We start from the raw sequence: 16,623 nt of genomic DNA, 5'->3' as shown, positions 1-16,623 counted from the left end.
ACTATTTAGTGTGTGAACAGACACAAAACAACAACATACCTAAGTGTATATGCTAAGAAAAGTCAGGTTAAAATACTAATGCTTGGCTACTATGCTCCTGTTCCACATATTTGCAATACCCACAATTGAGGCTGGGTTAAGAATAGTAGAGTTGCTATTAAATGGAGAACCAAAGAATAGAATGTTTAAAACTTTTTATTGAAGTGCTCAATAAATGAAAACATTTTTTAGTATGCACTGGAGCAGGCCTACATCTTGAATTTCAACATAGGAGAAGGTGATTCTTTTTGTACAGTTGCTGGGTCTACCCTTCTTTCTACATACACGTGGTCCACTTGCAGTATAAAACCAAATTAACTTGGAGCACATAGTCCTCAGAATTTCATTCCTGTGTTTGGAGTAAGTGATTTGGTCACCTAAAGCATTATGTTCACTCATCTAAGATCTCTTCATCCAGATTGATATCTGTGGTATCAATATCCTCCAGATCTAAGTTATCCAAGTCATCTTCCAAGTCCAGCAGTGTCTAAGAAAAGAAAAGACTCGATTAAGGGGATAGTAATATGGTTACATTAGCCACCTTATATGATGTATGACTCCGATGTATTTGTACATTCTGCAAAACACCAAGCTGAGGCAGACAGGTGGCATGTAAATGTTAAAATAAGCTGAAGCGAAAAGCAACTCTTTACAACTTTCTGACCAACTCTCTCTGGACTTCATCCTTTGTTCCTTGTAAATCCATAAGGCTGTAGGAAGTGCTCTGCATTACTGTGTACACAGTTTCTGCATAGAACAGGAGGGGTCCATACCCTGTACTGGGCCTAAGTTTCTTAATGTAGAAAGTGACATTTGCTAGTAGCTTGGTTTAATTACAATATTAGTTCAAATCTTAAATGTAAAATGGATTTAGTGCTTGTACTTCCCTTCATAAAAATATATTTCAGTACCTTTTGATCTCTGGTTGGAAGTAGATCAGAATTCTGCAAAACTGTCTTCATCAGTTCTTGTTTAAGAGATGGAACTGGTTCTTCAGCCTTCTTCTAATGAAAAAGAGATTCCTTAAGTTCTTTTGAATTTAAATTAGTTCGACAAGAGACCTGTAATCCCCTGCTCCAGGTGGTTCTCTTTCAAAGTTTCCCTCAGTAATTCTCAAACCACATCTTCACAGCCAGTAAGCGTTCTAGTCCTCCATCCACTACAGACTACTCTTTCCCCACCAGTTTACTTAAAGCAGTTGATGATGGAACCAATACAATGAAAACAACCTTCAGAAAGTATCAGTTAATCTCAAATACTGAAGTGGTGTTAGAAAGTACGTGATTTTCAAGGTCCTCAGCAGGAAAGAGGGTAGGTTACTCGAGATTGTCAGAGCAGTTTTAGCAAAGGCGGTAAATCAGTACTGTTGCTGGGCTTTGTGTTCTGTACCCTGTAATGGTTTAACACTTATCCTTCTCTCATCACTGCTGCACACGTTTTCTATTGTGACAATTTATCACTTAGTGCCATTACTGAAGTAATGGTACTATTCAGTTGAGCGTATTTAGATTAATTATATAATTATCTCCTATAAAACTTCCTATATTCAGCCTCAGCTGTAAGAGACAACCATACTTAGACTTCTATGCAATCGTTAACTGAATGCAAATATATGCTTCTAACGTTAGTTGTCTTATTTTCAGTTTCTAATGCAAGCTAGTTCTAATTTGGTTTAGGTAACAGAAATAGATTAAGAAGAGTCTGAGGCAAAAGAACATGGAACTCAGCTGCAGTGCTTACAGTCAAGCCAGTAAGAGCAATAACATGTCCATTATTGGTGAAATATTCTCCAGGGTAGATGTTACTGTACATTAGCAAAAACTGCCTCTTTCTTAGGGTTCATCAATTAGCACTAACACTGACCTGCGGTGCCATTACTCCAGAAGGCTCAAAGGCTTTTGCCTCTTCAAGTAAGTTTCTTTCTTCATTTGGCTGAAAGTAAAAAAAAACCAAAACCACCAACACATAGGTTTCATGGAACATTTAAGTGGTGGTACTGACTTGCTTAAAGCTGAATTTACACAGCACCAAAGTTTTCTTCTAGAGACGATAAAAGCTCCTACACTTATTACTTACAGTGACAAGGGGGTATTCCCTGGCTGGCCGCAAGTCGGCAAGACTTTGTTTAACATACTCTTCAGCAACAAAAGCTTCCTTTAATCCAGGGAAAAGATTTTCATACTCTGTAGGATCAGCAAGGGACTCGGCAGCTTTTTGATTGACTTTAGAGAGATTCTCCCGCCACAGCTTAACAACCCTGGAGATGCAAACCATATTTCTTATATACAGCTAATTTTGACATCACCATTCACACTCTGCACATGCTTTGAAGTTACCTTGAAACTTGGCTTGGCAAATATGTCCGTGCAAGAAAAGCAGCTTCTGGGAGACGCCCGGTTTTAATCAAGAGTTCCAAGCATGAATCAAGCCTAAAAGGTTTTAAAATACTATTTTAACCAGTAAAATAAAGACAAATTTTTGTATTAGATTAGCTGTTCATTCTATTTACATTAATTCAAAGTGCTTTCATTTCACATTTTAAAAGTAGCAACCTTCATAAAATAGCTTTTCTGAAAAGGCACATACCACAATCTTTCTCCAGGAAGTTTTAAGTCAGCTGGAGTTAACCATTTGAAGAACCTGAGGTTCTTTGCATTTCAGAAAGCATAACAGAACAATCTGAATCTTATGCTTGCTACTTACTTTCCCTGCAGGAAGTAGCTCATAAATGCAACATTGTTCTTGCCATCTTTTTCTGCTCCTTCAGCTAACTTATTCACCATGTTAGCATTTCCTGAAGCTGTAGCCAGAAGCAGCAGTCCTCCATAGTCTTGTGCATGGTGGAGACACTCCTGAGCTAAGCCAAACTGGCATTTACTAATGGCAAGCTCAGCGAGTTGCTTCCATTTCTGTTCTGACTAATGGTATAAAAAGGTGAGAGGGAAGGAAAGAAAAACCAGAAAAAGAACCCTCAGTTTTGAACAGCATTTAAAGATTTTTCACAGCATTCAATATGAAAATAAGTTTACTTGTAAAGGTACCGTCCTCCCTTTGAGATACGATGATTACTGCAGCTTCACAGCATGACAGAGTGAGTGTTAGATGCAGATCATTACACGGCTATACCATTACACAAAATAAACAGTTTTTCATTAAACATGGAAGGAGAAGGTAGAAATAACTTTGGAAATTTAAACACTAACAATCTCTTAAAAAAAGTTCCCAAGTTAATCTTCAGAATGTAATATCATTTCTGTCTGTAACTAAGTTAACATTCCTTATCACTAACTTCATTATTTACAACAGGAACTGTGAGACCAATTCTCTGAATAATGGCTATGGGACAAGTCACTGCCTGTCAGTCCTCCTAATGCATCAGTCTGAGTTTGCCAAGGCTGGAACAAAAGCCCAGAGGCTTCAGTCCCACCATTCCTCTTCTCACTGTTCAATATGGGAGATTAAGGCTTGATTCTTGGTTCAAGTTTTGTGTTCTCCAGGAGTTCCTGTAGCTTTCTGAGCAGACAACAGTTTTCTGTCCCCATCCCACAGCTTAGATTCCTTAGAATTACAGGCAGAAGAGCTTAATCAAGAAAGTTGGAGGCATTTATGTAGTGTTCAGGGAGCTGTACAGCACCCCTACATACCACTGTTTTTTTTGCAGGGCCTCTTAAATTCACACTTATTCTCTGAATTCATACAAATCACTAAAAATTATGGTTACCTCTGCTTCCACTGCAAGCTGATAGGCTATTTTTAATTCTCCAAGTTGAAGAGCAAGTTCAAAACGATGCTCTGGATCTGTAGATACGGCAAGAGCTTGTTGTTTGAAGCCCTAAAATAAAAGTCTGAAAGTAAGACTGATCTGTCAGGTCAAACAGCATCCTAGATGTTCTAACAAAAGCCCTCTGAACAGAAGGGTACAGTATTCTCCAATAAATATGGGTGATGAACAAGAGTTTCTGCTTACAGATAAAGTGATCTGCTTTTGCTTAGCAAATTCCATTAGAAGTGTGACTAAATTGATTTATTAACTTTTTGTAACTTGCCTGTTTTTCAAGAAAATGTGCAACTCTGGTTCTCTGTTCTTTTGGAATTGTGGGAAGAACTTTATCAGCCATACTGAAATCTCTTCTCATCACAGCAGTTTGATATTCAAGCACTGAGACCAGCAAAGAGTAGCTAACAATGTTCAGCTCTTTATCACCCAAATAAAGCCGGTTGTCCTTAGGGATATACCCCAAAAGATACATTGTCCTGAAACAAAACAAAGAATATTCATCTTCAATAGATCCACTACCAAAGAATCTATAAAAAAAAGTCCAATAGTTCTTACAATAGCAAGAATACTCACATGAAAAACTCTACTTTTACTATATAGGCACTTTCACGTAACACTGTTTATTCCCTCCACAATTTACAATACTGCCTCAAAACATACATTAGCAAGATATGCAAGAAAAAGTGGTAAGGCATGGCAAGCAGGTGACAAGGTTAACCTTGTCCTAACTTTGCTGAAAGAACCTTTATCACTTGCTTACAACCCGATGCAGCAACTTACCTGTCTAAATGGGCTATAGTGACAATTTCTCCTCCAACATAGTAGTTGAGCCTGTTCACAGAACTGGTGTAAATAAAGCAGTCGCCTACCCACAAGCCTGTTTTCACAATCTCCTGAATCTCACCAAGAACCTGTAAATTAAGTTGGATTTAATTACAGATGTAAAAAGGTACTTTTAGGTAGCAGTAAGACTATTGCATTTTCCAATTAAACTTAATATTCTATACTTAAGTCAACAGTTGGGCAAGTTGCAAAGAAGTTTAGATACAGATTGGAAGGACTTAAATAATGCTTTTATAGCTTTACAAAAATGCTGTAACATATGAAATCTCTACCGTAATACTTAACTAAACCAATTATAAATCCAGGAAACAGGCACCAAACTAAGCATTAAGCACAATCATCAAAGACAAATTTCACAAGGAAAGCTGACATTTCACAGCTTAAGTTTTTTTTTTTAATTGTTCTCAAATTTCAATAACATTTCAAAACTTGAAAATTGCAGAAAGGTTTAAGCAATGTGAACATACTACCTGAGTGCGTGCTTTAAAAATAGCTTCTATAACTCTGTGAGAATAATCAAGAGACATCTGAAGAGAAATGTAGGCATCAAGGGCTGTCATACTGGGATTCCAACAGGGATACTCTCCCCAGGAAACCCAAATAAAATGATTAACAGCATTCCTCACATGATTTATACTGTGTATACTGTATTCCAGTGCTCTGAAAACTAAAATTTAATAGGATTATGTTAAGGAATAATGTTGGTATACTCTGGGAAGACTTGCTTCAATGCTCTCTAATCCTGTTCCATGTTTTGAATAGAAGGTACCTCAAAAGCATCTTCAATTCCATCCTCAGTGACACCTTCATGTGTTTCTTGGGCTGCTGCAACTTTTTCTGATAGGTATTTCAGAATGAAGAATGACTCTTCCGTAGCAATGCAGACAAGCTCACCCGAGTCAGACCAGAAAATCTGTATCATCAGAATCAATAATGACACTATTTTAGAGACCCCAGGTTAAGAAAGGAAGTTATATAAATTAAGGTTAAAACCTACTAACTCTAACAGAAGCTTTAGTACCTGAGAAGCCAACACAAACAGGGATTTCCACTCCCCCCCCTTCTGCCATAAGATGGAGATAAACCTAAGAAGTGATTACTTTATGATGGACACCTTGGCTTCATTTAAGAAAATCAGCAGTCCAGTAAAAAAAAAGGTTAAAAAAATCAGTAAACACAGACAGATGAATATCTTCAGTCCCACCTAGAAACTTACATGCTTGGGCTGAATCTCAATTCTGCGAATCAGTTCTGTGTTTTCCCAATCATAGAATGCCAAACCATTAACAGATCTGACACCCAACAGGAAGCCACCGTAGATGCCTGCAAGAAAATAAAGGTGGAAGAAATCCATGTTGTGCAAAGAAATGTACCAACATACCTATTTTAGAAGTAAATACTTACCTTCTGCTCCAAAATCAGGTTTGAATGACTTCTTCTCTTTGAAATTTTTAAATATCTTCACAACACTGTTGCTCTCCCTGATTGCGTATCTAAATAGAGATTGCATTGTTAAAAAAATAAAAATTATTCGCCTTCCTAAGTAGAAAATTACTAAAATTGTAAGCTGCTACAAAACAACTGCATTTGATTTATCTTCAAAAATTTGCAGAGTGCTACAAATGGAAAATTTTAAAGCAGGACAGTTATTGAAAGTTCATTATCCACACATGTTTTAGTCTTCAGGCCAGTTTACCAGTTGTACAGCCTGAAAACTAGCAGCAGCAAACTCAAGTTAATACAAAGGGAAAACAATCTGCAACACTTACTCTGAAGAATCATGTGCCCATACAAACTCCTGTGCAGAACCAAAGCTCTTGTTTCTCAAAGCCATAGCTGTGTAGATGATGTATTCACCATCACCACACACTACTACAAACCTAGAGCAGGAGAACAATGCATTTGTCAGACACCTGTATTCAGTTCAATAGCCATGATCAAGCAGACGAAAAATCCAAGAAGGTAAAGGCCCCGAGCCCTACACAATCACTGCAAATACAGACAGAATAAAAGATATTTGTATATTCCAAAAATGTCACGGAACCAGATTTTCCTCTGCATCATGTTGCTAGCTACTTGGTTTCCCTTCTGCTCTCTGCTGAGCAGCTGTTGTACCTCGTATCCCTTTACCTTTTCTTTTAATTTAGCTTATCTGTTAGCAAAAAAAAAAATTCAAAAGAAGTGATAAAAGAATGTAGTTTGCTGCTATTATCTTATGTATTTTGTTTGCATACTTCTTCCCCTACCTAGAATGTCCAACTTGTCTGTTTAATCAGCTCTCACAGGTGAAGCCCATCTGTTACTCTGATTTTACAGTGACTGGCTCTGACACACCTGTTCTCCATAGGCTCTCAGCCACCAGCACACATGCAACTCTTACTCATTCAAAAAGTTTTCCAACATTTAAAAAAAAAAAAAAAAAAGGAAAATCAGAAATGTTTAAGTATTTTGTTCTAAAATCTATTACCGTCCATTAGGGTTGTGCTGAATTGTCTGAGGATAGATTTCACAGCTCCCCATATCCTTTACAGCCAGTGGCAATCTTTCTCCATCTTTGATCTCAGCATCTCCCATAGCTTTCAAGTTAGCCTGTTGGACTTCTGAATGTTTAGCCCAAATAATTTTTCCATTTGCATCCATGGACATGGCAGGTTCTTCACGACCAAGCTAGGAAGTGTGGCATAAGAATTTAGCAGATGGAGAAAATACATTCTTGATTTTCTTTTCAGTTGAACATATCTAGTGAAATACCCTGGCTCTGTCTAAAAAATGCCAATTAAAATGTCAGATTTTTAGTATTGTACATATTATCACAGAATCAGAAATCAGTTGCTCTGTGCACAGGACAGTGATGAATCACCATTTCTCATTTCAAATCATTAATTGTACCTTAACAATAATGCTGCCTTCATCATATCCCAAAGCCACATTATTGGATCCTCTTAAACTGGCCACACACCACACTCTCTCCATGCCATAGTTGAGGGTACTTTCCAGGCGGTAAGTACTCGAATGCCAAATGCGTACAGTTCCTAGAGGAGAAAGAAATACACAGCTTTTATCTCTTCTCTCAATGCGAGGGCAGGAGGTGCGTAGCCACACCAGAAGAAGAGCTCTCCTGTAAATTCTTCTCTTGTCCTTTATATATCAGGAAATACAAAATTACCATCTTCTGAGCCTGTGATAATGATAGGCAATTCAGGATGGAAGCTGACACATGACACATTTTGAGCATGTCCTTCCAGGGTTTGTACACATGTTTTATTCTGCAAAGAAAAAAAAAGCGTTGGAAGTACAGGTACAGATAATATACATTGCTACATTTTTACCTTCATTTCTTTAAAAGAATCTTCCCCCAAATTTAAAACTTATCTGAAAACATATTTCTCTAGATTTCTTCCATTAACATTTCCAAGATGCCCAAACAACAGCATTAGACATTAAAAATTATGATTTTATTGACTTAATTTCTCCTCCCCAGAAGAAAATATTTCCCTTGACTTAGTTTTTTTCCTCTATTTTTAGATTGGTTTCTGCCTAGAAGATATGCTTTCTCAGAGCTACATAGCACAACAGATTAAAACAAGATAGAGAACGGAGTTCACTGCAAAAAAAATCAGAGCAAACCATTTATCTGAATCTAATTACAGGTGAAGACAGATCTAATATTGTCTTTAGCAACAATGTTCATTCACAGTGGTGAAAGAAAAGCCTACTCTGCTTGAGACAACTAACATTAGGCTACGTAACTGATGTATACAACCGTACATGGTGGCAAAATTTTAAGTACTGATCTAACAGCCATTACTGCACCACATGCTTAAATTAACAGCACTAGCTTTAACTTCTGAGCTTGTGTTTACTCTAGGGCAACAGTTTTTAACAACCACAAAGGACTATCTAACAAATTTTGTCTTGCCCTTCTGGCCATTCATACACTCCTATGCAGGAAGAACTTATGAACTCTAGGTTCCAGCAACAGAACTGAGTCCCTGGATTCAGTCTCTCTTTCCTGTAGAGCATTCAAACAAGTCACCTCATGACCCCTGCAAACTGTCAAGTAGAAGCACATGCGTGTGTGTGCATGCACACATGTCCCTATATAAATGTGCATAGGATGAAAAAGGAGAGAGGGAAGGGAATAAAGAAAGAAGGGAAAAAATTAATGAGAACTGAAAGGATGGAAAGAGTTGATAAATGAACAATACTTCTGTTGGTCTATTCAAGTCCTTTCCCTCCTTTTCTATTTCTTCACTATTGGTTTTGCTGTGGCAGTCAGCACTGAAGTTTATGAAGAGTTGAACATATACCTGGTAGTCCCAGATTTTAACCAACCGGTCATCTGCACCTGAAATGAGGTATGGCTTGTCTCCTCCACTGTAATAGTCAATGCAGTTTACTCCTTTCTCATGGCCTTCCAAAGTAAAGTTGGGCGAAGAAGAGCCAAGCTGCCACACCTTCCCAGAAAAACAAAACAAAACAAAAAACACACCAAAAAACTCAACCGCGTGTAGTTATTAATCTTTTGCATCCAGGTCAACCTTGCCAAACAGAGTAGGTATTCAGATGTAGTTTACAATTCCAAAGATACAGAATATGGAATTCCAAAGACAGTTGTTTTCTTAGGTGAAAAACCTGAACAACTGCTTATCAAACTACCAATCCTCCCCCGCCAAATAAACAGAAATAATATGCCAAGTTGTACATGCTGTGCTTGTACCTCAAAAATCTCAAAACAATGGAATTGGTTTCTCCCAACTTTTTCTTTTAGGACATGAAACCATGTAAGACACTATTTTTAAGAAGTAGTATCTGTTTATGAAATTAACTAGTAGACCTAGAAAAAGCAACTATTTGTGCATAAACGGATTTGCCCCCAAATGTGTCCTTAACTTTATTTTTTCCAGTTACATTAAATTGATGACAAATCTCATGCTAAATGAGGACTCAAAATGAACCAAGTGAAGTTGTAGATACACTGCTATTTTCCCATGGTTATGACATCAAATTAGCCTACACACCTAATCTCAACAATTGAGGACTTATGAAATCAAAACTGGATTTTCACAGCCAATACAATGATAATTTGTGGGGAAAGTGAGGAAGTCTTACTGCTCAGATGGCTGTAAATCTATAGTCCCAGGTATTTAGTAATAGTTTCACAGCAAATGAGACTCATCAGGGTCTCCCATAAGAACGTTGAAGACACCTTTGGAAACAATTCAATAGACAGCCAAGGACATGAAAATAATGGGAGAAATACCTTTATGTTTTTTATATTTAGTTTTAATTCTTCCAAACTACTCATTGATAGTATAACCATTACCCCTCTGCAGTATTTCCGAGTAATCCAAATGGAAATGCAGCACTTAAAGTTTAGAGAACCACATTTCAATGATTAGACGTGACAGGTAATCTTGCAAATTTACTGAATTACTTAGTAGGTGAACAGTAACTTGACCACCATTCAAGTCCTTGTTAAATAAAAATTCTATCATAGCACCTGCTTTTTATAATTCTGACTCATTGTCCATACAGTATTATTGGTTTGTATACTCTGTCTGATAATTACTTAATGACAAAAAAAACTCAACTCCAAAATGCAGTTTCTCTACCTTGATTGTCCTATCCAAAGAGGCACTGGCAAACTGATTGTTGTCTTTTGGGTTTATGACAATCTGCATGACATAATGGGTGTGCCCTTCAAACACCTGAGAACAAGACCATTTTTTATCCCAGTCCCAGAGCTTAATGAGCATGTCATCTGAAAGAAAAAAAAACAAACACAAAAACAAAAAACAACCAAATAAGCTTCAGTTAGTTTAATATATTCTGATACCTACCTTCTTAAACCACACAGTTGTTAATAACTTCAGGTGAAAGGCTCACTCATCCCTTCCCCCTTGGAAGGAGGCACTGCTAATACTCAATGTATTTTCCACCTGTAAGATTACCAGTCCTTCCTTGCAGAAGGACCACAGGGAGTACAAGTTTCTCAAAAAGACTGTCCAGTAAAATAGTGATAAAACTAAGTAAAAAAAAATATATCTGTCTTAAAAAGGGAGATTAAGAATTGATATTAAGGTACTGAATTATTAATCTTAAAATACTGGGCAGATATTAAGGAACTGGACCCACGCCTTCTTCTGCAGCACCTACTCTGACAAGCGCTAAGGAATAGGATGCAGAAACAACCAAGCTGGCTTCCTAGTACCTTTATTTCAAGTGTAAGTGTATTAGCTTGAACAGCAAAACACAGAAATATATGGCGCCTCTGACCCACAAGGCTCTCTGCATTTTGGCAGAGCTCTGACTGCATTAGTAAGGTTTCCAGGAATGAAAAGGACTGAGTAGCACAATGTAGATGTTCTTGGGTAAGATCTGTTGGGATACTGTGATCTTCCAATCCCAAGTAACATAGATCACCTCAAATAAAAGAGAATTCAGTAGTATTTAAGGGAAAAAACATGAAAGTTAGCTAAGTCAGATTGCCAGCTGAAAACATACTCCAAACTATTATGCAATTTTTTAAGAAACAGAATTTTAGTGTGGCAAACTCTCAAATAACAGCTAAGGGGCACATATATGAACCTTTCCTCTGGCAGATATTAAGCAACAGGTTCTTTGGTCTTCTCTAACAAGGACATAAGATATTATATTCTAAATTGCAAGAACAGTTGATATTCCATTAAAAAACATGAATGCATCTTGCAAAGGAACAAGATGAAATGACAACTGTCATGTTGGCTACTTGCTCAAGGATTGCTGTTTCAGCAGAAAAAGGAAAAAACATGCAATCCCTCACTAGACAGAAAACAGAAGCCTAAAAACAGATGGTTAATAAATATAAAAATATACCAAAGAACTCTTACCGCTACTTGTCAGTATGAAAGGCTGTGTGGGATGCACAGCAATACAACGAATGTAATCTGAATGTGCTTCAAACATGTGAACTCTTTCCAAGGTGTTATAATTAAAAACTCTAATTTGCATGTCATCCTATGAAAGGGAAGAAAAGCCACCATTAGAATAGGGCTCTGTATATTGCACCTTAAATTCAATGCAGGGTAACTAGGAAGAAAAAAAAAAAACCACCAAACCAACATTCCACCATCGAAGAGCCTCTAACAACATAATATTTAAGAAAATGTTATTTTCTGTACATTGCTAACGATACAAATTATACTTCGATTCAGAAGTGTATAAATGATCCGATCCTATTCCAAGGCATTTACAAAATGGAAAAAACTTCGACTAAAATTTCATTTTAAAAAAACATGTATTTCAAATAGCCTTTTGATTTAAAATTAAGGGAAGTGCAAAAATGCTTTAAAAATTATTAATGTTTATATGACAATGAAAAGCAAGGTTCCCCAACATAAAATCTACAACGGTGTTAATGCTGTGGGGCCAGGAGGAAAGAATTTGTAACCAAGTCAAGTGGAAAGGTGATTTCAACTTCATTCTTTAAAATTGAGATTTTTTTTTGGGGGGTGTGTGTGTGTGTGTGAAATTAAGTTGATAAAAATAAAAATTGAGACCAACTTTCACCAGTTACTAATCTAGTTCCCATGCAGCTGTTTGAACTCTGGTGCTGCCAAGAAGGTAGTGTTGCATTTCTTGGGAAACAGTGCTAACTTATGTGCACTTGAAGTAACTGGGTCATGGCAGCATAAGACAATGAAAAGACAAGAAATCTTTTTACTCTGTGTATAGGGCAGAAGAAAAGAAAAAAAATTTTAGGTATTACTTCCATTTAGACAAAAACCCATTCATTCTATCAAGAAAAATGTGTTACCAAGATTAGGAAAAAAACTATTCCTCTCAAAGTAGACTCACTGAATAAAAGCAGAGTATTTTTCCAGCGGTGAGTACAACTAAAAAAATTATTTTTAATATAACCAAGGAAAAAAGTAGAAAGTCACTTCTAAGTCTTCTTACCCAAGACAGTCAATAGTTTCATCTTAGTTGACAATAAAAGTTAAATCTAGATCTACCTTGCACTACATGCAGAATTAGCCACCATATTAGATTGCTCTCCTTTGAAATGAAAAGTTTAAGTTTTGAAACTTAAAGGAACTGTACTGAAGTATTCCTTTCTTATCTACAAATTCATATAAAATCATACTACTATGTGATATACAAAGGAGTGGCATGAAAATAAACTAGAGAAAGTATTATTGCATATGGACATCACAAGACGATGATAGCTTACAGCTCCTGTAACAACCCAGTTCTTTCTTGCCACGAATTTGGCAGCTCTCACTGGAAGGTCACACACTTCAAAAGTCTTCACCAGAGTCTAAAAATAAAAATAATAAGTTTATAGCACTAGAGAAAGTATCAGTTTTGAAATCAGCTCTTTATCTTTTCTTAACAGCGTCTAGTATGTTGTCTTTAGCAACTCTCCAAGAATCCTACAACAGTACATGTGCACTTTTTAAAAGGAACATACCTGTCCAAGAAGGGAGATACTTGCCTGTTTTGTTCTTTTAACATCACCTTTATGTTCTCCCTCCATTCTTAACCCAACCCCATCTAATATTTTTGGAGCTGCTGCCCAATTTCAACTATAGTTGACAGGCAGGTAGAAGTCTAACAGTTCCTACAATCTTCACAAATACAGATGGCAGATGCAAGACAGAGGTGTCTAATCTTTCAGAAGGAAAGCCATTAATTTGCAAGGAATCCACAACAGAGATGATTCTTGAAAAATAAATTTATAGGAAATGACAGGTCATTAAAAGTCACAGCTAAAGATATTCCTTGTCTATTAATACAGTGACTTTTGTAATAGGGCAGGGGAGAGTACAGTCAATTAGTAGCAGTGATTTAAGATTCTTCTTGTGTATCTAGTATCAAAAAATAGAATTTATACGTCTGTCCGTTATGGAAATTTGACAATAAAGGAAAATAAAAATCATCACCTGTGTTTCATGGTTCCAAACACAGACGCTGCCATTGTAAAGGCTAGCCAACATCCATGGTTCTGTGGGATGCAAGTCTACACTCTTCACCCGGTCGGACCGGGCTGTTAGTTTCCGTTTTATATCAAGTCGGAGAGGCTAGAGAGGAAAAGAATTGAGAATACCAAGTTATTCAACATAAAACTGGCACAGAAATGTGATGGAAGAAGGAAAGATGAAGTTAAACCTTAAAATAAAAAGAATCAGTCCTCCTTTTCCAGCAGACAGAAGACTGCTACGCTTTTCTATCCATCTGCTGACTTGTTATTATAAGGATTTCTAGAAACATCACACCCCCACCAATGGCCATGGGTCCATTTAATTTACTTCTGTGAAATTCAGAACTTTTTCATAATGTAAAAGGTATCTCCAGCAGTCAAAAAAAGATGCACTGCACATCTTCCTGGTGTCCCTGAACTACTAAAGCAAAACAAAGAGATTTTGCTTCTAATACAAACGATAGAAAAAGAATCTTCCTGCTACTTCACCTGAAAAAACACGTGCAAAAGCCAGTTATCACAACAGAAAACAACAACATTCACCCATTATAAGTTTATTTCTGTTCACAATTCCAATATTAAGTTTTGGAATGGAACACTATGTTGGAAAAACTGAGGGGAGTGAAAACGTTAAGTCTTTCCCTTATGAAGAAGGATTTGACCTTCCAACTTCATCACTGGCAATGTAAAGCCAGAGTACTTAAAAGGTATAAAGCGTAGCAAAGTGATTTTGTAAAATATTTGAAGCATTATAGATTTGTTTAGACACTCAAAGGCTGTTGAGCTCACTTAATGCTGCTGACATTTTATCTCAGAGAACTTTATGAGTAATATATGATCACAGAATGCTGCATATGTTTCGTAGCAGAATAAAATTAATAAAACCTGCAGTTACACATGTTAGACACTGCAAGGAAAGAGACACCCAGCTACCACATAGTATCCATAACTTATGGACGTGACATCTGATGGAAGAGGACGAACTTGTGGTTTATTTCTCCGGCCATAAATACTAGAAGAGTAGGCAAAGTAATTGCATGTGACTCGCTGCTTATCCTTGGAACTGCTCTTATCTGCCACTATTAAGAACCAGACTATGGCTGATCCAAGAGGTGAACTGCAACATGTACTTGAAATGCTTTCACAACTGTTAGGTCTGTCTGATGAACACCACGCTAGTAACACAACCCAGGGGATCTGCTCCATGACTTCAAGCAGAATGGCGCTAGGGGACTTTCAAGTCCTTTCTTCTTATTAAGTTATTTAACTTAAACCACAGAATAACACTACGACTTCTTCAGGCAGCACGGCAACGGGGAAGCCCGGGTCAAAGAGAGCAGGAAGACCCCGCACAGACACCCGGCCTGTCCTGCCCAGAGCCCAATCCAGCTGCCCCCCAAAGCAGGGCCAGCCGTGTGCCGAAGGCCCCGCGACATCCCGGCCCGGCTCCCGGCTCGCCCTGGCGGGGGGCGGCTGCCCAGGCCCTCGCCCCGGCGCGGCCTCTTGCTCTTCGCAACACGTCCAGCCGCGCCGCTCCTCTGGGAGCGCGGGGGGAGCCGCCCAAAGCGGCGGCAGCTGCGCGGGCAAGGCTGGGCGGCCCCGCCGGGGCCACCGAAGAACACCTCAGGATTGATTTCTCAAGCCTCCCGCAGCGGGGCTTTGCGCGCCGTGCGCTCGCCCAGCCCCGCTGCAGCCGGTCACTGACGGCCGCGGCAGCCCCCCGACCCTCCCCGCTCCGCGCCGGGCTCCAGTGGCCGGGCCCCCGCCCGCCGCGCCCCGCTGGCGGGGCGGCCCCCCACACTCACCATGGCCCCACGTCGCCCCGCGGCAGCGCCGACGGCTGAGGTGTCGCTGCGCCCCGGGCTGGCTCCGACCCTCCGACGTGGAGCTTCCGGACCCGTCGGTACCGCGAGAGTGACGCGAGAGCCCCGGGCCTCGCGAGAGGGAGGCGGCGCGGCGGGAGCTGGGACATGTAGGCGCCGCAGGGCCCGATGGGAGTTGTAGTTGCGGCGGGCGGGCGCCTCGTCACCTCACGGCGGCGGTGATGGGCGCTGCGGTGAGACCCTCCCTCTGCACGACCTGGGACATCTCAGCTGGGTGATGGTGCGGAGAGCTGCCAGACCCTGCCCTGTTGTGAGTGACCTGGAGAAGAGGTCACCTTTGCCTGATCGGCACGGTCTCTCAGTGTGCATAATTTGGAGTACAGTGTCTAGCTCTGGGCTCCCCAGTTCCAGAGAGGCAGGGAACCACTGGAGCAAGTCCAGCGGAGAGCTACCAAGACGATCAGGGGACTGGACCAACTCTCTTGTGAGGAAAGGCTGAAAGACCTGGTTTGTTCAGCCTGGAGAAGACTGAGGGGGGATGCTATCAATGCTTATAAATATCTAAAGGGTGGGTGTCAAAAGGATAGGACTGGACTTTTTTCAGTAGTGCCCAACGACAGGACAAGGGGCAATGGGCACAAGTTGGAACACAGAAAGTTCCAGCTAAACATGAAAAAAAACTTATTTCCTGTGAGGGTGACAGAACAGTGGAACAGGCTGCTCAGGGAGGGTGTGGAGTCTCCTTCCCTGGAGACATTCAAAACCCGCCTGGACGTGTTGCTGTGCCCCCTGCTCTGGGTGTGCCTGCTCAAGCAGGGGGGATGGACAAGATGATCTCCAGAGGTCCCTTCCAACCCCTTCCATTCTGTGATTCTGTGATAATGGTGACATTGGTCAGAGGGGTCAGGTCCTCAGTGGTGAGCATGACAGGGCCCTGAAGCAAGCCCCTGGAAGGAGCCAGCTTGCCTCCCCCAGTCAGTAAGAAAGACATAATCCTGGTCAGACCTTGTAGAAGTGAAAGACTATGTGATACATTTTTCCTCTTCTTAATCTTTTTTTGTCAGCTAAAGCTACAGATACTGCAACCACAAAGAGCATCTAGTAGAAAAGTTATGGGGAATGTGACCTTTTGGGAAGCACCACAGCACAAGGAACCACTGTTGAGAAAATTTCTC

General features: G+C 39.6%; 1 protein-coding gene across 2 annotated transcripts; it reads right to left on the bottom strand.

Moving 5' to 3' along the window:
- Positions 1-177: 177 nt before the first annotated feature.
- Positions 178-15,540, bottom strand: COPB2 (coat protein complex I subunit beta 2). 2 transcript variants are annotated; one of them, XM_075099267.1, is made up of 22 exons: positions 15,431-15,540; positions 13,588-13,725; positions 12,876-12,962; positions 11,533-11,659; positions 10,276-10,424; positions 8,971-9,117; positions 7,827-7,926; positions 7,550-7,692; positions 7,128-7,327; positions 6,430-6,540; positions 6,065-6,153; positions 5,877-5,983; positions 5,430-5,573; positions 4,598-4,728; positions 4,086-4,293; positions 3,761-3,871; positions 2,743-2,957; positions 2,376-2,468; positions 2,116-2,296; positions 1,903-1,971; positions 951-1,043; positions 178-526 (listed from the first exon to the last, which is right to left on the bottom strand). In XM_075099267.1, exons 1-22 carry the CDS (start codon positions 15,431-15,433, stop codon positions 431-433), a joined length of 2,742 nt encoding a protein of 913 aa, XP_074955368.1. In that variant the 5' UTR covers positions 15,434-15,540; the 3' UTR covers positions 178-430. The 2 variants fall into 2 exon arrangements, with proteins under 2 accessions (XP_074955368.1, XP_074955369.1); XM_075099268.1 differs by having other exon boundaries at positions 951-1,040.
- Positions 15,541-16,623: the final 1,083 nt, after the last annotated feature.

The sequence above is a fragment of the Phalacrocorax aristotelis genome, chromosome 7, assembly GCF_949628215.1.
Source record: "Phalacrocorax aristotelis chromosome 7, bGulAri2.1, whole genome shotgun sequence".
NCBI classification, from domain to species: Eukaryota; Metazoa; Chordata; class Aves; order Suliformes; family Phalacrocoracidae; genus Phalacrocorax; species Phalacrocorax aristotelis.
The sequence above is the reverse complement of the archived record's forward strand: the minus strand, read 5'-3'. Positions and strand labels throughout refer to the sequence as shown.